The sequence below is a fragment of the Pongo abelii genome, chromosome 10, assembly GCF_028885655.2.
Source record: "Pongo abelii isolate AG06213 chromosome 10, NHGRI_mPonAbe1-v2.0_pri, whole genome shotgun sequence".
NCBI lineage: Eukaryota > Metazoa > Chordata > Mammalia > Primates > Hominidae > Pongo > Pongo abelii.
The window spans coordinates 120,834,632-120,856,207 of NC_071995.2; the positions used below are offsets into that span (position 1 = coordinate 120,834,632).

The window sequence follows — 21,576 nt, forward strand, 5'->3', positions numbered from 1 at the left end:
TTGCTTCACTCTCTAACAGTCTTCCCACAGCAGTCAGACTGTTTTTGTTGTTGTTGTTGTTTTGTTTTCTTTTTTTTTTGAGATGGAGTCTCATTCTGTTGCCCAGGCTGGAGTGCAGTGGCACGATCTGGGCTCACTGCAACCTCTGCCTCCTAAGTTCAAGCGATTCTCCTGCCTCAGCCTCCCGGGTAGCTGGGATTACAGGCACGTGCCACCATGCCCAGCTAATTTTTTGTATTTTTAGTACAGATGGGGTTTCCCCATGTTAGCCAGGATGATATCGATCTCCTGACCTCATGATCCGCCCGCCTTGGCCTCCCAAAATGCTGGGATTACAGGTGTGAGCCACCGTGCCCGGCCAGAGTGTTATTTTTATTTTTCATTTTTAATTATTTATTTATTTATTTATTTTTGAGATGGAGTCTTGCTCTGTCACCCAGGCTGGAGTGTGGTGGCGCAATCTCGGCTCACCGCAAGCTTTGCCTCCTGGGTTCACGCCATTCTCCTGCCTCAACCTCCTGAGTAGCTGGGACTACAGGCGCCCACCACCACGCCCGGCTAATTTTTTTGTATTTTTAGTAGAGACGGAGTTTCACCGTGTTAGCCAGGATGGTCTCAGTCTCCTGACCTTGTGATCTGCCTGCCTCGGCCTCCCAAAGTGCTGGGATTACAGGCATGAGCCACCATGACCGGCCATATTTTTAAATAATTAAAATATTACATCATTCCCATACTTAAAATCCTTCAGTAACTTCTCATTGTCCTCAGAATAACATTAAAATTCCATGACATGTGGCCTCCAAGGTGTGATCTGATCCCTCTATCCATCTCCTAACGTCTACCATCCTGATTATTGTTTATCAGTTTGCATTTTCCAGAATTTCATGTATAATAAATGGACTCCGTTTGCAGAGAGCTTTGGTTTCTTTCACTCAGTTTTGTTGTTGCACGTATCAGTAGTGTATTCCTTTTTATTGTTGAATAGTAGTGCATTGAATAGGTATGTAACTGTTTATTAATTCACTGTTAATGGACATTGGGTTGTTTCCTGGTTGTGGCTATTGAAAATAAAGCTGCTGTGAATGTTCATGGACAAGTCTTTATTTTTGAAGGAGATTTTCCTTTGGTATAGAATTCTAGAATGGTAGTATTTTCTTTCAGCACTTCATATCTTCAAGGATGTGATTCTGTTGTCTTCTGGTTTCTACTATTTTCTGTTGAAAAGTCAGCTGTCAATCCCTATTTTGAATGTTGTGTGTCTCTCTCCTTGGACCCCAGCTGCTTTTACAGATTTTTCCCTTGGTTTTCAGTAGGGTTTTATTTTGTTTTGTTCTGGTTTTGAGACAAGGTCTCACTCCATCACCTAGGCTGAAGTGCAGTGGCACAGTCACCACTCATTACAGCCTTGATCTCTTAGGCTCAAGTGATTTTCCCACCTCAGCCTCCCAGGTAGCACCATCATACCTGGCTAATTTTTCTTTTTTTTTGTAGAGATGGGGTCTCGCTGTGTTGCCCAGGCTGGTCCCAAACTCCTGGGCTCAAGTGGCCTTCCCACCTCAGTCTCCCAAGGTGCGTTAATTATAGGCGTGAGCCAATGTTGCACCAGCCCCAGCAGCTTTTCAATGATGTGTCTGTGTGGAAGTGGGTATGTTGTTGATTTTTGTAAAGCTTATCCTTTAGGATTTCTTGAACCTGAGATGTTATATCTCTTCTCAGTTTTGGAAAATTCTCAGCCATTACCTCTTTACACATTTCTTCTGCCACATTCTTTCTTTATTCTCCTTCTGGGGCTCCAATTACATATACGTTAGACCTTTTCTGGTCTTGTCCCACTGGTCTTTTATTTTGTTTTCTGTATTTTCTATCCTTTCATCTGTTTCTGCTTCAGTCTGGATGTTTTCTACTATAATTTGTCTTCCTTTCCTGCTGACTAGTTCTTTCTTTGGCTGTATCTAAATTTTTGTTAAACTGTCTATTGAGCGTAGTTTTAAATCATTTTTTTCAGGTCTAGAATTTACATTTGATTCTTTTTTAAGTAGAGCTATCTGCTGAGATTCCCCATCTTGTCCTCTGCTTTCCTGCGTGTTAATCCAGTGATTGTCACGTCTGTGTCTAATAACCCCAATACTCGGATCTCCTGTGGCTTCTTTCTGCCGATTGCTTTTTCCTCTTGGTTTTCAGTCATTTGGATGGGTCTTTTTTCTTTTCTTTTCTTTTCTTTCTTTCTTTTTTTTTTTTTTGAGATGGGGTCTTGCTCTGTTGCCCAGCTGGTCTTGAACTCCTGGCCTCAAGCGATCCTCCTGCCTCAGCCTTGCAAAGTGCTGGGATTCCAGGCATACACCACAGTGCCTGGCCTGGATGTATCTCTTTAATATGCCTGGCTATTTTTTACTGAATGCCTGATGTTGTGTTTTTTAAAGTGTAGAAATAAATTTGAGGCTTGAGATGACTTCGTCCAAAGAAGACTGACTTCTGCTTCTTAAAGGCACTTAGCAGAGTGGTCAGCTTAATCTAATCAGAGCTTGAGGTCGTTTGAGGCTGATTTTCAGGCTTTGTGAAGTCTGCCTCATGCACTTGCTTTTGCCAGTTCCTTACCCTACCCAGGCTTTTGTGCTGTTCTGATATGAATTCTCAAACACTGGCATTAGTAGTTTACACTCCTGTGGTATGTAACATTCATAAAATGTTCAGAAAATGATAGGTAAGGAATAGGCGTGGAGACGGGGTGGAAATGGCAGAAATGGAACTTAAAAAGCTTTTCTCCAGCCTGTCCCTTAGTGCTGTCTCCTGCAGCCCTTCTCCCCAGGCTGTAGCCACCCACCTCCAATGCACATTTCAAACACATACCCCATGGCTCCCCAGGAAGAGCTTGCTTTGTTGTTCTTGCTGTGACTGTTTGGTTTCTGTATTTAAAGTTTCCCTCACTTCCATAGTTTCTGCAGGGTTGGTTTTTGGGAAGGGAGCCAGCAGCCCATGCTATTCACCATCTTCGCAGGAATTAGAATCCCCTTCCAATATCTTGCATTCATTCCAAGATAGCGTGTGGCCCTGTCAAATTTAGAAATGTATACGCAGCAGTCTTTATCTAAAAGGATACAGAATAAAGGTTATTGAATACTGGTTTACTTTTGCTTGTTCCAATTTATTTTATTATTATTATTATTGTTATTATTTTAAATTGACCACTATCAGAAAAGCTTGTTATAGCCAGGGGCAGTGGCCCACACCTGTAATCCCAGCACTTTGGGAGGCTGAGGCGGGTGGATTGCTTGAGGTAGGGTTCGAAACCAGCCTGGCCAACATGGTGAAACCCCATCTCTACTAAAAATATAAAAATTAGCTGGGTGTGGTGGCACATGCCGGTAGTCCCAACTACTCAGGAGGCTGAGGCAGGAGAATTACTTGAACCCAGGAGGTAGAGGCTGCAGTGAGCTGAGATGGCGCCACTGCACTCCAGCCTAGGTGACAGAGCGAGACTCTGGCTCAAAAAAAAAAAAAAAAAGAAAAGCTTATTCCAATTTATAGATGATGAATTATAATAGATCAGACTGGAAAGGGAACACATTTGACACTGTTTATTTTAATCACCAGTATTTAAATGATATTCCTATTTTTTTACCAAATGCCATATCTTTTCTGTTTTATATTCCTACTCATTTGTTTTAATTAAAATTATTATTTAATTTTAACTTTCAGCTTAACCAGAAACAGAAACTTTATCATTAATGTATTTTCATACTTTATATTTCAGAACTATGTTACTTTTAACCCAACAAATAATAAAGAATTGGTGAGCAATAGTAAAACATGGGCAATATATTATGCATGGGTAAGTAGAAATATTTTGATTTGTTTTAAATGTGGGTAGAAGTATGTGTTCATTCTTTGAGTACGAATGTTTCAGTAATGTAACAATATAATATCTCTACTTAGGAAGCAATGAATATATATTAAAATGTTTTAATTTAACTATAGTATTTAGTCCCATTAGCAATTAGCATATTAAATCAAAAGCAAATAATTCAATTTTATTTATTAAATTTTATTGAAGTAATGAGGCAAATGTTTATCTGAATTTATTTAACAAGACTAAAATACAAGTTTTATGGTTTTTTTGGAGATGAGGTCTCGCTATGTTGCCCAGGCTGGCCTCAAATTCCTGGGCTCAAGTGATCTTCCCACTTAATCTTCTCAAGTAGCTGGGATTAGAGGGGTGAGCCGGCCACACCTGGCTCTAAAATACAGGTTTTTTTTTTTTTGAGACCTTGGCCTTTTTTCCCTTTTAGAAAGGAGTTAGCAAACAGATTAGTGATACATATACTGACACAGGGCAAAATCATGAGAATAAAAAACATTGAGGCTGAGCACAATGGCTCATGACTGTACTTCCAGCACCATGGGAGGCCAAGGCAGGATGATCACTTGAGGCAGGAGTTTAAGACTAGCCTGAGCAACATAACAAGACCTCATCTCTACAAAAAATTATTTTAAAAAAATTAACAGTGCATGGTGATGCATGCCTGTAGTCCCAGCTGCTCGGGAGGCTGAGGCTGGAGGATTGCTTAAGCCCAGGAGTTTGAGACTGTAGTGAGCTGTGATGGTGATGGTGCCACTGCACTCTAGCCTGGGCGACAGAGTGAGACTCTGTCTCAACAAAACAAAATACAACAAAACAAAAAATGTTCCAAGTTAAACATGGAATAGCTATGTGACTCAGCAATTCCAAGGTAAGATGTAAAAGAATTGAGAAGAAGCATTCGAACAAATACTTCTACACAAATGTTCACAGCAGCAGCACTATTTGTAATAACCAAAAGGTAGAAACAAGCCAAATGTTCATCAGCTGATGAGTAGGTAAACAAAATGTAGTCTATCCATACAATGGAATGTTATTGTATGAAGTACTGATACATGCTGTGACATGGATCAGCCTTGAATGCATGATGCTAAATGAAAGACACCAGACACGAAAGTCACATGTTGTATGATGCAATTTCTATGGAATGTCCAGCATAGGCAAGTCAACAGATACAGAGTAAACTGGTGGTTTTCAAGGCCTGGGGAGAGACGGAGTGGCTGCTTAATGGGTAGGAGATTTCCTTTTGGGGTTATGAAAATGTCTTGGATCTAGATGGTTGCTCAGAATTGTGAATGTATGAAACACCACTGAATTGCACACTTTAACATGGTTATGATTAATTTTATGTTAAGTGAATTTTACCTCAATAAAAAATTGTAAAGCAAAACCAAAATTGAGTCACTGATTGTGAGTGATAGTCATTATTTAAGATATTTATTATAGCTTTATTTTATTTTATTTTTGAGATGGGGTCTCACTCTGTCATCCAGGCTGCAGTGCAGTGGTGCGATCTCAGCTCACTGCAACCTCTGCCTCTCGGGTTCAAGCAGTTCTCCTGCCTCAGCGTCCCGGGTAGCTGGGATTACAGGAAACTGCCACCATGCCTGGCTAATTTTTGTATTTTTAGTAGAGATGGGGTTTCTCCATGTTGACCAGGCTGGTCTCAAACTCCTAACCTCAAGTGATCCACCCGCCTCGGCCTCCCAAAGTGCTGGGATTATAGGTGTGAGCCACCGTGCCCAGCTGATTGTGACTTTACATAGTATTTAATGCAAATTCAAATTCTCTATTAATAAGGCTTTAAAACTTTAATAAATACCTTAAGGTCGGCCGCGGTGGCTCACGCCTGTAATCCCAACACTTTGGGAAGCCGAGGTGGGCGGATCACCTGAGGTCAGGAGTTCGAGACCAGCCTGGCCAACATGGCAAAACCCCATCTCTACTAAAAAAAAAAAAAAATTAGCTGGGCATGGTAGTGCACTCCTGTAATCCCAGCTACTCAGGAGGCTGAGACAGGAGAATTGTTGAACCCGGGAGGCGGAGTTTGTCGTGAGCTGAGATTGTGCCACTGCACTCCAGGCTGGGCGATAGACGTGTTTCTGTTTGAAGACACCTTATTTAATATATAACTCCGTCTCAAGAAAAAAAAAAGTCATAATCATTTGTGGCATTTTAAAATATTTTTTATGTATTTGCTTTTCTTTCAGAATGTTTTTAGATATTTCCCAAGGCAGCAAGTTCTCTTACCTGTAGAAACTGCAAATTTCTGACCTTGTTTATATGTATTTGTTTTGCTTTTATTATTAATGTAGTTCTTCCTTTGGAAACTGGGTCTTTTTGAGTAGTGATTATTTTTTCCTCTTATCAGTATGAAGAGAGGGATACACTGGCTCATAGCGCCCCACTTTTAACTGAAAAAGTGAGTATGCCTATTGCATTTTTGTCCATCAGATTTTGTGGAGAATAAATATGTGCAAGCTTAGCTGCTTCAGGCTACTCTTTGTACATCTTGATATTAAGCTACTGGGAAATAATTTGAAAAATTTTACTTGGGTCCTGTATACATATTGAATTGTCAGTTGAAAATAATGGAAGTATTGTTAAAAATAAATTTTTTTTTTTTTTTTGGGACGGAGTCTTGCTCTGTCGCCTAGGCTGGAGTGCAGTGGCGTGATCTCGGCTCACTGCAAGCTCCGCCTCCCGGGTTCACGCCATTCTTCTGCCTCAGCCTCCCGAGTAGCTGGGACTACAGGCGCCCACCACCACACCCAGCTAATTTTTTGTATTTTTTTTAGTAGAGACAGGGTTTCACTGTGTTGGCCAGGATGGTCTTGATCTCCTGACCTCGTGATCCACCCGCCTCGGCCTCCCAAAGTGCTGGGATTACAGGCGTGAGCCACTGCGCCTGGCCCTAATAAAATGTTATAAAAAGAGTTATTTCTGTGAGAAGATATAAAAACGTGATGGCTTTTAGAATGTGTATGTGCATATTGACAAGGAACGAAAGTTGTGGGGGTGCAGTGGCTCTCATCTGTAATCCCAACACTTTGGGAGACTGAGGTGAGAGCATCACTTGAGCTCAGGAGTTTGAGACCAGCCTGGGCAACACAGGCTAGACTTTGTTTCTACTAAAAAAAAAAAAAGAAAAAAAAAAGATTGCCAGCCAGGGTGGTATGAGCCTGTAGTCCCAGCTATTCGGGAGGCTGAGGTGGAAGGATCACTTGAGCCCAGGTGGTCAAGGCTACGGTGAGCTGTGTTTGTGCCACTGCATTCCAGCCTGGGCAGCAGAACGAGACCCTGTATAAAAAAAAAAAAATGAATGAAACAGTATAAGTAGAGTCGTTGAACATGAGTGGATCCCTCATAAAGCTGCTCAGTTTCAGAATAATACATGATATTAGGTATTTAGATGTTTAAGAGCCAATAAGAGGGAGGTGAACCAGATGTTGAGAAAACATTTTATCTTGCCTGCTTACCGCAAGCTCTTCTATCTGAGGTGGAACTTGAGTCATCTCCTGTAGCATTTTCTGCATTTGCTGCCCATGTAACCTGCTCTCAGGGAGAACCTGATGATGAGTTTTCTGCATACTTGCTTCTCTCTTGGTATGATTTGTAGAAATTTATTTAAGAGGGCATGCCAAAAGACAAAAACAAAAAATAAAAAGTTGAGATGGATGGGCACAAGGAGATTATTCTGTCTGTAGACTTGTTTTTCATAAATGAAAGTACTAAAAAATCCTGTCAATTCTCATTATTGTTGGTAGTTATGTTCTATAAAGTCTCTGCAAACACCAAATTAGCAGATACTTAACTATTGCTCTTAAGGGAAATATAGGGGTAGGTTTCTGTGAGCCTCTGGTCACATTTTCACCAACTGATCAATACATAACCTTGTTTTATGTGTATTTCTATTTAAAGACACTTTATTTAATATATAACATTGATTCATTAACATTGAGCTCATGGCCAACAGCACTATAACTCATGACTTGAACAAAACTCATCTAACCTACATATTTTCTCCATAAGGCACATCACAGCATTCTTTTGCTTAGGAACACTAGACAGCACTTCAGCACTATGTTTCGGGGTCAATTTAAATACTAAAATCACCAAGAAAAATGCAAACAACCAAAAATGCAAACAACATGGCACTAAATAGACCATGAAAAGGACACTTGTTTATAGTCACAGCTGAGACAAGAAGGCAGAGCATTGCCCTGCCTGCCCTCAACTGGAAATGTGCATGTTGAGTGAGTAAAATTATTTGTCACACGGCACATGCACTTCTGCAAATGACCGTGAGAGTGCTGCAAGTATTGATTTTGGGATTACAAATCAATTCTTAAAGTAGGTGAATTCGCAAATACAGAATCCACAAATAATGAGCCATTTGAAATGATAAAAATGTATTGAAACAGTGCTGCTCTTAGAAAGAACTTGGTGCTCTTGCTTGACTAATTATTATTTTACTATTCCTCTTGTGTTCAAGTCAGAAGAGGTAAACCTTAGGATCTTCTCTGTATTATTAGAGAATCAGGCAGCATAGAGAATAGGGCATTTCTAGGTACAGTGCTTAAATATTTTCTACTGATGGGAAAATACCTTATGATCAAAGGAGGCTGGGATAATTATTTTATGCTATTTTATAACCAGAGCATGCTTTGACTCACAACAGGCATTAGTTTCTTTACCAGTCTCTGAAACCTCCATAAGAGAAGTTTAACAGGTATAAACAGTGATTAACCACTCTCTCATTTGCTTTAAACAAACAATGTAATTGAACAGAGTACATAACCCTTCACTTGCTCTTAGCAAACCTCCAGAGGTTCAGAACTGCCTGGACCATGGCAGTCCATGGGAGACGGTTTTAGTGATTGTTTTCTTTTTCTTTCTCTTTTTCTCACTGTATTTCAGCATAGCATTATAAAATATCATGTTGATAAATGCTTTGTTTTATATTTATTACCAACAGTAACTATAACCTTTCTTTTGAAACACAGACCTTCAACAAGCTTGTGGGAAAGTTTAGCCAGTCCGTCTTTCACTTGAATTTAACACAAATACTCTCAGCCACAATGGAAGGGAAGCTGGTTGTCTGGGACATACACCGCCCACCCTCATCTGCCTCCACCTTTTTGGGCTTTCCCTATATCAAGCCTTGTAAATTGGTTCATTTGCAGAAAGAGGGTATCACTGTGCTTACCACAACTGATAGGTAATTTTAACTTAATTAAAAGATAGCTATGGATGATTATAAAAATATTTAAAAATTGTTATGGGAGGCTGGGCACAGTGGCTTACACCTCTAATTTCAGTTCATTGGGAGGCTGAGGTGGGAGGATCACATGAGGCCAGAAGTTCAAGACCAGCCTGGGCAACATAGTGAGACCCTATCTCTACCAAAAAACAAAGAGAGAGAGATGGGAGGATTGCTTGAGCCTAGGAGTTCGAGGCTGCAATGAGCTATCATTGCCACTGCACTCCAGACTGGGTGTTAGAGTGAGACCCTCCTGTCTTAAAAAAAAAAAAATACCGCTTTTGGATGTATATGCATATTTTGTATATGCATAAAGTATTCTGGGGAGAGTCATAATGAACTGGGAACATTGGTTGCCTCCGAGGAAAAGAACTGAGAACTAAGATCAGGGATGGGGGTGGATTTACTTCTTTTTATAGTTCCATTTATACTAATTGGATTTTTAAAAAAATCATGAGCATGCATTATGTTTAAAAAAATCCCTTTGTGTTGATGAAACAAAAAGGAACTAGATTTTTTCTTCTGTGCTAATTGGATGGATTTTGCACCCAACATTTTACATGCATTAAATGTAAGAAAATAGTTTGAATAGCTATATTATTTTTGTCTGATTACAAGATAACATTTACAGCTGGGAGCGGTGGCTCACACCTGTAATCCCAGCATTTTGAGAGGCCGAGGTGGGTGGCCTCAGGAGTTTAAGACCAGCCTGGCCAACCTGGTGAAACCCTGTCTCTACTAGAAATACAAAAATTAGGCAGGTGTGGTGGTGTGCGGCTGTAGTCCCAGCATCTTGGGAAGCTGAGGCATGAGAATCACTTGAACCCAGGAGGCAGAGGTTGCAGTGAGCCAAGATCTCACCACTGCACTCCAGTCTGGGCGACAGAGCGAGACTCGGTCTCAAAACAAAACAAAAATAATATTTACCCATTGTGAGAAAATCAAATGCATCAAAACTTAATAAAATTCACTAACTCTGACTTTGAGTGGCTGTGGGGACTCACAGATGGTCATTAAAGTCCTTAATTAAGACAGAGTGCTCATTTCAGCTGGGTCCCTTCCTTGCTGAGTGACCTTGAGCAAGGAACTTAACCTTGCTGAGCCTCTATTTCTTCATCTGTAAAATGGGCATAACAGTACTATTTCTCTTAGAGTGGTTTTATGAGGATTTCACGAGATAGGGATGTAACACTCTGCACATGCTTGGCACAGGGGAACCCTAGGTAAATGGTGGCCATCATCAGTGTGTGAGAGAAGTTCCCGAAGGTGTGGAGAAAACTGCCTAGTGACGGGGACCCTGCCCATATGTTTAGAGTCTCTGGGCCATCTGCTTTCAAAACGCCCATTTGGTTCCATTCGCCTTTCTTTCCATGCAGGGCAACAATGAGGTCTTGACATGGTTTTACAAAGAGAAATGCAAATTTTCACCCTCACTCAGTGGGGCGAGAAGATAGGATAACTGCAGTTGGCCATGCAATCAACCTTTAATTGGTTGGGGGTTAGGATCCAGTGAAGACCAGGCCTGGGTTCTCCAAGTTAATAAAACCCGGTCAGGACCTGGGAGTCCAAGAAGGAAAAGGTCTCTGAAGATACTTGGTCGGTATTGCTGCTTCCGTCCAGCAGAGGGCAGTGACAGATGTTCAAGCCAATTACTCAGCCCACCTGCCTTGCTTATTAATCAGAAACCTCATTTAACCACTCTGCATATGTAAGAGAAAAATCCTCCTCGTCTGCCCCCCTTGATTAGAATTATGTCAAAGTCTTTTTTAAAAAGCCAATTTGGGATGGATCCAAGGACTGGAAATGAAAGCCATTTTGTCACATGGCACTGCCTTCTGCCATGATGACTGGACAGGGTTTTATGATCACACTAACAGTAGTGCCTTCCTGTAAAGTGGCTAGTGTCCCATTGCCAGCCTGCATGATTTCGGAGGGCTGGTGGAGCGATTCTCTCCGTTGTCATCTGTAGTTATATGGGGAGTGTAAATCCTTGTCCACCGCCATTGTGTATGGCTGATCTTGGAGGGCAGGGAAGAACTAGCAGAGAGCATGGACTTTGCTTTAGATATACCTGGGTTCCCTGCATAGTCAAGCCACATGGCCCTGATAAAATTGCCAGGTATAAGTATGTCCCATGCAATATTTGGGACGTACTTACATTAAATTTTTTGTTTGTTTGTCTGTTTTGTTTTTTGAGACAGAGTTTTGCTCTTGTCACCCAGGCTGGAGTGCAATGATGCAATCTCGGCTCACTGCAACCTCCGCCTTCCATGTTCAAGTGATTCTCCTGCCTCAGCCTCCCGAGTAGCTGGGATTACAGGTGCGCACCACCACACCTGACTAATTTTTGTATTTTTAGTAGAGGCGGGGTTTCACCATGTTGGCCAGACTGATCTCGAACTCCTGACCTCAGGTGATCTGCCCAACTCGGCCTCCCAAAGTGCTGGGATTACAGACATGAGCCACCACACCCAGCTACACTAAATTTTTTTAATGCAGATTTTCAAATGTAACTGGGTTTCTGTATTGTTATCTGCTAAATCTGGCAACACAATGTCCTGAGCAAATTTCTTAACTCTCTGAACATTAGTTTCCTAGATGTAAATTGGGATAACAGTAAAATCATTCTCATTGGGCAGTATTAAATTAAGTTTTTGCAATGCCCCAGAATCCAGAGCCTGACATATAATTAGGTATTACATAGATGCTACTTGTTATTATTGCTATTTGCAAAACTGATGTTATTCTCCGTTTCAGCTACATTGTCACAGGTGACATTAAGGGAAACATTAAGTTCTATGATCACACGCTGTCTATTGTTAACTGGTACAGTCACTTGAAACTGGGCGCCATAAGAACTCTGTCCTTTTCAAAGACCCCAGCAACTCCTCCTACCGAAAAATCAAACTATCCTCCTGACTGCACTTTAAAAGGTGACCTTTTTGTCTTAAGGTAAGTTGTTAATGAATCTAGTCAGTAGAATGGTTGAAAAATGATCGCTGTCTTCTTTAGTTTGCATGCAGTGGGAGGTTCATGTTGTTCCTGGGATATCTCCCTGGCTGATTGTGATAACTATTGGATCATTTTAAAAATTAATGAAACATAAGGCCGGGCGTGGTGGCTCACGCCTGTAATCCCAGCACTTTGGGAGGCCAAGGCGGGCTGATCACGAGGTCAGGAGATCGAGGTCGTCCTGGCTAACATGGTGAAACCCCGTCTCTATTAAAAATACAAAAAGATAGCCGGGCGTGGTGGTGGGTGCCTGTAGTCCCAGCTACTCGGGAGGCTGAGGCAGGAGAATGGCGTGAACCCGGGAGAGGGAGCTTGCAGTGAGCTGAGATAGCGCCACTGCACTCCAGCCTGGGTGACAGAGCGAGACTCCGTTTCAAAAAAAAAAAAAAAAAAAAAAAATTAATGAAACATGACTTTAATATTAAGACTCTTTAGTAACTGGAAGCTGGAAAGTCCTGAACCCTGAGCTCTCACCTCTGTTGAGTCTGGAGTCTTTTGCTGCAGGTTGGTCTCTTTTCTCTAAGCTGAGCTTGTCCTAGCCACTGCGGTTAAAGGCACTGGATAATTAATAGCCATAACATTTCAAGACCGAATTATCTGTGAGTCTGCTTAATTACCCTTGCAGTATTTACAGGCACATCTGTATGTGTGCACCAAACTCCATATTTGCATACACAAATGAATATTTGCATGTGCAGATTAGCTAATTGTACAACTGACTGTCCATCTGCATACTTAATGACTCAATTTACATGGAGAAAAGTGGGCTTTTTCACTTGCAAATGGAGGCTGTTGGGTATTGGTGGTATATTTTTGGAAATGTTGGGTTAATAATGTCACTAAATTACAGACGACAGAGGCGTTTTATGTGCAATTAGAAGCAGAATAGCTGGCATGCCCCATTCCCTGCAAACACTGATATTGTTTGGTCTCTCCTTGGCAAACAGGAATTTTATCATTGGAACATCTGATGCCGCGGTGTACCACTTAACAACAGATGGGACCAAACTTGAGAAGTTATTTGTAGAGCCCAAGGATGCCATTTGTGCCATCTCCTGCCACCCATATCAACCCCTCATTGCCATCGGGAGCATCTGTGGGATGATCAAAGTGTGGAATTATGAAAACAAACAATATCTTTTCAGCAGGGTTTTTGAGAAGGGGCTTGGAGTCCAGAGTCTGACCTACAACCCGGAAGGTATTTTCATCTTATCAGCCTACCGTCGGTTCCACATGGACAGCCCTGAAAGGGATGGATGCACCTGGGCTGGCATAGCTCCAGGAAGTCTCCCTGACTCCAGCCCCCAGCAGGCTGGATGAGGCGCCTTCTCTCTGGGGCTCCCATGGTGTTCTGGGCCTAGTGCTCTCTGTGCGCTCACCCCAGCAGGCTGGATGAGGCGCCTTCTCTCTGGGGCTCCCGCAGCATTCTGGGCCTAGTGCTGTCTGTGCGCTCACCCCAGCAGGCTGGATGAGGCTCCTTCTCTCTGGGGCTTCCTCAGTGTTCTGGGCCTATCTGCGTCTCTGCGCGCTCACCCCAGGAGATCATGCGTTTCGGTTCATTTCTCCGCACAGGAGCTTTGTTGTGTTAGTTGCTGTCTTCTCCACACCCAGAACAAAGCCTGGCACAGACTCAACATCTCTTGAATGAATGTAATCCTTTTCCATCGTTCTCTGGCTTGTCATTTCAGGAGCCCTTCTTGGAGCTGGCTTTACAGAGGGGACAGTTTACATTCTTGATGCAATGTCTTTAGAAAATGAAAGCCCAGAGCCTTTCAAATATTCCAGAACCAGTGTGACTCATATAAGCTTTTCCCATGACTCCCAGTATATGGCAACTGCTGTAAGTATTTTCATGGACAACCCATCCAGTGGCTTAGCAATTTTATTTGAAACCAGAAGAGGCCAGACATAGTAGCTAACACCTGTAATCCCAATGATTTGGGAGGCCGAGGTGGGAGGATCATTGGAGGAGAGGAGTTCAAGACCAGCCTAGGAAACACAGCAGGACCCCATTGCTACAAAAACATTTTTTAAAAATTAGCCAGGCCTTGTGGCACACATCTATAGCCCCAGTTATCCAGGAGGCTGAGGCGGGAGGACCCCTGCGGGCCAGGAGTTTGAGGTTACAGTGAGCTATAAGGCAGGTATGTTGGTCTGCCTTTATATTGGAGGGAAAAGCAGTGGTCTTCGCTAAACTCCTGTCCCTTCCAGCGCTCTCCGTCCCCACACTGGTGCGGCCACTCCTCTGGTTTGTGTACACAACGCTTCTGAAGCCAAAGCCATCTCAGCACACTGTGGGTGCACACAGTCCAGCCTCTCTGTCCCCTCAGGCCAGGCTCTCCCACTCCAACTGGGTTCACTTGCAGCCTTCATACCTTTCAAAAACACATGGCTTTTTTACTGTATGTAGCTGGACAAAGAAAAGGGAGGACAAAGGCACAAAGAGTCAGGCTTTTGGCTTTCCATAGACAGCGAGGGGGCACCTGGAAAGGTGTGTAAAACCATAGTTTCACGTTCATACTTTCTCCCTCGCTACCTTTTCAGTTTTCTACTTTTAACTTTAATTTTCTTATCTGTAAAATGGGCATTAGGCCAGGTGTAGCTCATACCTGTAATCCCAGCACTTTGGGAGGTCGAGGCAGTCAGATTGCTAGAGGCAGGAGTTCGAGACCAGCCTGGGCAACCTGGTGAGACCCCATCTCTACAAAAAATAATGAAAAAAAAACTAGCCAGGTATGGTGGCGTGTGCCTGTAGTCCTAGCTACTTAGGAGGCTGAGGCTGGAGGATCTTTTGAGCCCAGGAGACTGAGACTGCAGTGAGCTATGATCAGGCCACTGCACTCTAGCCTGGGCAACAGATCAAGACTCTTGTCTCAAAAAAAAATGAAAAAAACTAAACTAAAACTAAAATGGATATTGTTTTACTACTTGCTTGAATAGACTAAGTTTTTTTTTTGAAGAAAATATTCTTAGTATTTTTTTTTTTTTTTTTTTGATAGGGTCTTGCTCTGTTGCACAGGCTGAAGTGCAGTGGTACGATCTTGGCTTGCTGCAACCTCCTCCTCCCAGGTTCAAGCAATTCTTGTGTCAGCCTCCCAAGTAGCTGGAATTATAGGCATGTGCCACCACGCCCAGCTAATTTTTGTATTTTTAGTACAGATGGGGTTTTGCCATATTGGCCAAGCTGGTCTCGAACTCCTGACCTCAGGTGATCCACCCACCTCGGCCTCCCAAAGTGCTGGGATTACAGGCGTGAGCCACCACGCCCAACCCATAATGATGATTCTTAATTTGCTAAACATAAAACGGGATAACTCCTTCTCTTTTGCTCATCTTCAGGATAGAAGTTTTACTGTGGCTGTTTACATGCTGGTGGTCAGAAACGGACAGAGGGTCTGGGAGTACTTAGCAAGACTTCGCTCTCATCGCAAAAGCATTCGAAGTCTCCTGTTTGGGGTTTACCTGGACAGCAATGAGCCTAGACTGCTGAGCCTTGGGACAGACAGGCTCTTGGTGAGCTGTTTAGTTTTTGTTGACCTGGTCACCAGGACTGTGTCTTACTCTTGTGACATCCCTGGCATCTTGCAAAGAGCCAGGCCCACAGTACATGTGTTTTTGTTGGAGAAAGTGAATGCACAGTGAAGGATCACAAACCTCTCCAGGTTGGCATTTTGCCTTAACATGGCTGGGACACCAACTGGGGACACCTGTTCTGAACGAGGAGGCTTCCCGGGCAGCGACAAGTCAGAAGGCAAGGAGCAGGGAGTTCCCCACAGCTTGGAAAGCAGCCGCCCTTGCCTCCCAGTGTGCACGGGGAGGGCTGACACTCACTAACACTGTCTTCATGTCCATCAGTTGGGGTCAGGCTGCTACCTAAATGTGAAAACTAGGAGAGGTTGTGAAATAAGAGGAAAAGGTAGGGACAGGGGCAAACGTGATATTACAGAGTCAGGTGAAATGGATTCAACCAGTCATTGTATCTGTCTGTTTTTCCTTCCTCCCTCCCTCCCTCCTTTCTTCTCCTCCTCTCTCCCTCCCTCCCTTCCTTCCTTCCCTTTCTTCTTCCCTCCCTCCCCCGCCCCTCCCTTCTTTCTCTCCCCTTCCTTCCTTTATTCAGTTTCTCCATCCATTCATCCATCTGTCCATCCATCCATCCATCCATCCATCCATCCATCCATTCTGCCCTGCCCACGAAAGCATACCTGTATGGGCCCAGTTCAGTGGCTGCTGATTTGTGACTGCCAAGTGTTGGGCTGACATTTAGGTATGAATTAGTTCCTAAGATAATAAGTGACACAGTATAACAGAACTGTAAGACGTCAGGTGTGGGAGTCAGCTGGATCTAAATTTGAATTTTTGAATTTTTACTCTGCCACTTTTTAGCTATGTGACCTTGGACAAGCCACTCTGAACATCCTTGAACATCTGTTTTCTCATCTGTAAAATGGGCACAACAGTACTCCTTTGCAGGGAAGTTCTGAGGATGACATGACAGATGTTTTTAGAGCACTCAGCTCATTGTCTTCCGGGTAGTGAATTCTCAGTACTGATGACTTAGTGTCGGGTCTAGGCAAGTCTTCTCTTAGGAGACCTGATACCATCTCCCCCAGAACAGCACTGTTGGCTGATGATTATAAAGGCTGTCACCCAAGAGCTTGGGGTTCCTTAGCTGAGCCTTTAATTTGGCTCAGTCCTCATGTGTGTCCATCTGGGCTCCTCTGCAGATAGAGTATGATCTTCTCAGGAGCTACAAAGACTGCCTGGAAGTCCTGGACATTCACCACACCGACCAGGGCTGCTATCCCACCTGCATGGTCTGGTACCCACCACTCACCAGGGAACTCTTCCTGCTTATTTGCAACAGTGGCTACAAAGTGAAGCTTTTTAATGCTACCACCAAAATGTGCAGGTAAGCACCCGGAGCTTCCCATTGCCGGGGGCGTGGATCGAGTTCTCTGCCCCCAGCCTGTTTCAAGTCTCCACGTAGGGACCTGCAAGCAGCTTGGCTACTATTATTATCCTCTTCGCTTTGCAGAGGAGGAGACTGAGGCACAGATAACGTAAGTAATTCTCACCAAGGTCATGTGGCCCTGTGTGGCGGTGAGATATGCAGAATCCAGGAAGGACACAGACCCTGGGGCCCTGGGAAAGTTGCTAATGCTATCTCCTAGTCTCCTCTCATTAAGAAAAACATAGTTTTACCGGGCTACTAACAATTGTTTGATTTTTTTCTTACTCTTGGGTCTCAAAGGAGTTTTAACTTTAATTGCTAGCCCTCCTTTGTTTACACCCTGCGTGAGCCAGGTACCGTTTTAGGTGCTGAAGACGATGAAAACAGAACTGTTTCCATCACTGTGGAGTTTACATGTTGGCGGGGGCAGGGGATGCAATAGCGTGACCAAGTAGCAAGGTAGTAGGTTGGTGGTAATCAGGTCTGTGCAAAGAAGAAAAAAAAAAGGAAAAGAAAAAGGCAGGATAAAAAGATGGGGAGGCAGGGAAGGCCTTGGAGAGCAGGGGACATCTGAGCATTTGGACGGAGACTTGAAGGAAGTGAGGGGGAGGCGAGGGGCGGCTGTGCAGTTGGAGGAAAGACAGTGGATCAGCACGGGCCAGTGAGCGAAGGTGGGAGGTGTCTGGGGTTTGGGAAATGCCACGAAGGCTGGTGAGGCCAGAGTGGAATGGGCAAGGAGGAGGCATGGGGGAGTCGGTCAGAGGTGCGGGCTGGTGCCAGGCACACGGCACCCTGGAGACTCCGGCTCCTTCCCGGGTAAGACGAGAGCTAGTGGAGGGTTTTGAGCAGGGGAGTGACATGTTCTGACGATTCTTTAGAATGATGTCTGGCTTCTGTACAGAGAGCAGACTCTAGGGTGCAAAGGTAGAAGCAAGATTCGGGAAACTGGTGTGAGAGCTGATGGCAGCTTGGCCCTGAGGGCAGAAGGAGTGGTCAGATTCTGGATATATCCTGCCGGCAAAGTGAACAGCATTTGCTAATGGAGGGAAAAGGAGGTGTGAGAGAAGACACCTCTCGAAGTCAGAAGAATGGACTGGACCTTTAAAGAGATGAGGAGGACAAGAGAAGGATAGCTTTGAGATAAACCAGGGGTCAGACTGGACAAGGCAAGCTTGAGATGCCTGCTTGGCATTCAGGTGGGAACCCACGAATCAGACTCTGGATTGTGGAGGTCCCGGGAGAGGCTGGGCTGGAGCCAGGAACACAGGATGGTTGAAGGCATGAAGGGGAAGACACCAGTCAGGGAGCAGGGCATCTGCAGCCGGGGAGCAGGGTGTCCGCTGCTGGGGAGCAGGGAGTCCACAACCAGGGAGCAGGGCGTCTGCAGCCCAGCATCCTAGAGTGGCGTCTCCTCCCTCCTGATGCCATCCTGCACATGCACATGGGTCCCTGTGCTTTGGCCCCGGTGAGCCCTCACAAGAAACACCGACAATTGTGCCTTGAGTGCAGCAGGGCCTGCACTGTCATCCCATTCCCTCATCCACAGCCCTGCTAAGTATTCTCCCACTGAGCTTCAGGAGGCTGTGTGACTTGTCCAAGGTCAAGCAGGGCAGGACTTGACCCTTGACCCTAGCCCCGACCCCATCCTCTACTCAGCGCTATGGGGCCTCGACGCAGCCCTGGCTTTGGGATCTTACCTGGTCAGCGCTGGAGGGGAGCTTCTGCCTTTGGTTTGGCTGTGTCTTGGGTATGGCTGGAAAGAAGGATGGAGGCAGGAGAAGTTGGAAGGGAGAATGTTTCAGTGATCCACCACGACCACCACCGCTGCCACTGCCACCACCACCAGGAGAAGGAAGTCAGGGAACTGGCAGCAGCTGGCTCAGGCTTGAGGACTATCATGGTTTTGAAATGTATCTCAGATAAAGACAGATCCTCAAAAGGCCAGGACCACCCGGGATTTTGTTGTTGTTGTTGTTGTTTTAAACAGTTCTTTCCCAGAAGGCACAAGAAAAAATGACTGAGAAATGCCATGTTTTATGGTAGAGAGAAAAATCCAGGACAATTTTCTTAAACGATTAAAACACTCAAAAGCATATGTAAAGAGGAGCTTTAGAAAGACTTCAGAATCATTGTGCATAGTTTTTAATGAACACATACTTTTTGAACAAAGAATATCTCTCAGATATGCGCAGTCCTAAGACACTGAATTGGCAGAGCTAGAGAATGAGGGCTGGCAGAGCTTGGGCCTGAAGTTCCTGCTAACGGTCATTCACTGGAGGAAAGAGGCAGGAGGGACTTTTAGACACAAAGTTGGGAGCTTCTGCCTATTGATGATCAATCTGAAATTAGCATAATGCATCTTAAAAAATTTTATCAAGGTGATACTCATGTAACATAAAATGAACCATTTGAAAGTGAACAGTTCAGCCGGGCATGGTGGCTCACGCCTGTAATCCCAGCATTTGGGAGGGGCCGAGGCAGGTGGATCACCTGAGGTCAGGAGTTCGAGACCAGCCTGGCCAACATGGTGAAACCCCATCTCTACTAAAAATACAAAAATTAGCCGGGCGTCGTGGCACGCACCTGTAATCCCAGCTACGCGGGAGACTGAAGCAGGAGAATCGCTTGAACCCGGGAGATGGAAGTTGCATTGAGGTGGGATTGCACTAGCCACTTTACTCCAGCCTGGGCGACAGAGCTAGACTCTGTCTTAAAAAAAAAAAAAAAAAAAAAGAAAGAAAGTGAACAGTTCCATCATGGCATTTAGTACTCATGGTGCTGTGCAACCCCCACTGTAGCTTCAGAGCATTTCCATCATTCCAGAATAAAAGCCCTTGCATAAAGCATCTTGTAAGCTGTAGGAATAAGAAAGCCTCATAACCACGGCTTAATTGGGAAGGAATTGTCTTTTTGTGATAAATCCAAAAGAATTTAAAAATGCATTTAAAAAATATTTGAAAGAATGTGAAAAGGCAGTTCACAGGAAAAGGCCAATAAACCTATGAGCAGATGCTCACTAGTATGTCAAAGATGCAAATGAAAACAAGATATCATTTTTTCACCAATCAGATTAGCAAAGATAAAAATGATTGATAGTGCTTAGCATTGGCAAGAGGCTAGGGAAACGGGCACTCTCATCCGCTTCTGGGGGCGGGTGTGAATCAGTGTAACCTTTTGGGAAAGCAATTTGTCACCCTCTATTAAATTTTATCATATCTTCTGACTTCTAGGAATGTAGCCCACAGAAGTACTCACGCAGTATGCCAAGACATAAGTAAAAGGATGTCTTGTTTGAAAATATTTTTAAAAATGGAAACAATCCAAATGCCCATTAATAGGGGATTAGTTAAATGATGGTTTGTCAGTACACTGGAACACGATGCTGCTTTTAGAAAAGAAAAAAAGAGGAAGAGTAAGACAGCTCTCTGTGTAATGACGTGGAAATATCTCAAAGATGTAATATGAGATAAAGCAAATTACCAATGAAGCATGAATAGCATAATTCTATTTTTATAAAAAATTATAATTACAAAAGAAATTCTTGAGTCATATACACCAAACTATTACTCACGATTATCTTGGGATAGGGTGCAGCAATGTGGAGATATAGATTTTCTCATTGTTGTTCTTCTTTTTTTTTTTTCGAGGCAGGATCTCACTGTGTTGCCCAGGCTGGAGTGCAGTGGCATGATCATGGCTCACTGCAGCCTCGACCTCCCAGGCTCAAACAATGCTCCCACCTTAGCCTCAGGCCACCAAGCCAGGCTAATTTTTCGTAGAGACAGGAAACTACTATGTTGCCCAGGCTGGACTCGAACTCCTAACCCCAAGCAATCCTCCCACCTTAGCCTCCCAAAGTGCTGGGATTATGGGCATGAGCCACTGCGTTCTGACCATGACAAGAGTGTTAAAACCATGTTGAGATTTATGAAATTTTAAAGACTCTTCTCTTCTTCTTCCTTTCGATGGAGTCTTGCTCTGTCGCCCAGGATGGAGCGCAGTACCGTGATTTTACCTCACTACAACCTCCACCTCCCAGGTTCAAGCGATTCTCATGCCTCAGCCTCCTGAATAGCTGGGACTACAGGCGCGCACCACTATGCCTGGCTAATTTTTTTTTTTTTTTCCTCCAGTAGAGATGGTGTTTCACCATATTGGCCAGGCTGGTCTTGAAACTCCTGACCTCAGTTGATCTGCCTGCCTCAGCCTCCCAAAGTACTGGGATTACAGGTGTGAGCCACCATGCCCCATCCATGACCAAAGAGTCTTTTTTTTTTTTTTTTTTTTTTTGAGACGGAGTCTCACTTTGTCACCTAGGCTGGAGGCTGGAGTACAGTGGCACAATCTCAGCTCACTGCAACCTCCACCTCCTGGTTTCAAGCGATTCTTTTGCCTCAGCCTCCCAAGTAGCTGGGATTGCAGGCACCTGCCACCACGCCTGGCTAATTTTTCTATTTTTAGTAGAGATGGGGTTTCACCATATTGGCCAGGCTG

General features: G+C 44.0%; 1 protein-coding gene across 5 annotated transcripts in view; it reads left to right on the plus strand.

Moving 5' to 3' along the window:
• CFAP251 (cilia and flagella associated protein 251) overlaps window positions 1-21,576 on the plus strand; it is an 84,331-nt gene that overhangs the window by 28,357 nt on the left and 34,398 nt on the right. For 4 of the 5 annotated variants that reach the window (XR_008511722.1, XM_024256066.2, XM_054526287.1 and 1 more), the window contains 8 exon segments: window positions 3,752-3,829; window positions 6,228-6,278; window positions 8,863-9,077; window positions 11,877-12,071; window positions 13,079-13,329; window positions 13,820-13,971; window positions 15,471-15,644; window positions 16,856-17,040. Coding sequence is in view for 4 of the 5 variants with exons in the window: in XM_024256066.2 (XP_024111834.1) it covers window positions 3,752-3,829; window positions 6,228-6,278; window positions 8,863-9,077; window positions 11,877-12,071; window positions 13,079-13,329; window positions 13,820-13,971; window positions 15,471-15,644; window positions 16,856-17,040 (1,301 nt within the window). In the remaining variant the exon portion in view is untranslated. 5 annotated transcript variants of the gene reach the window in all.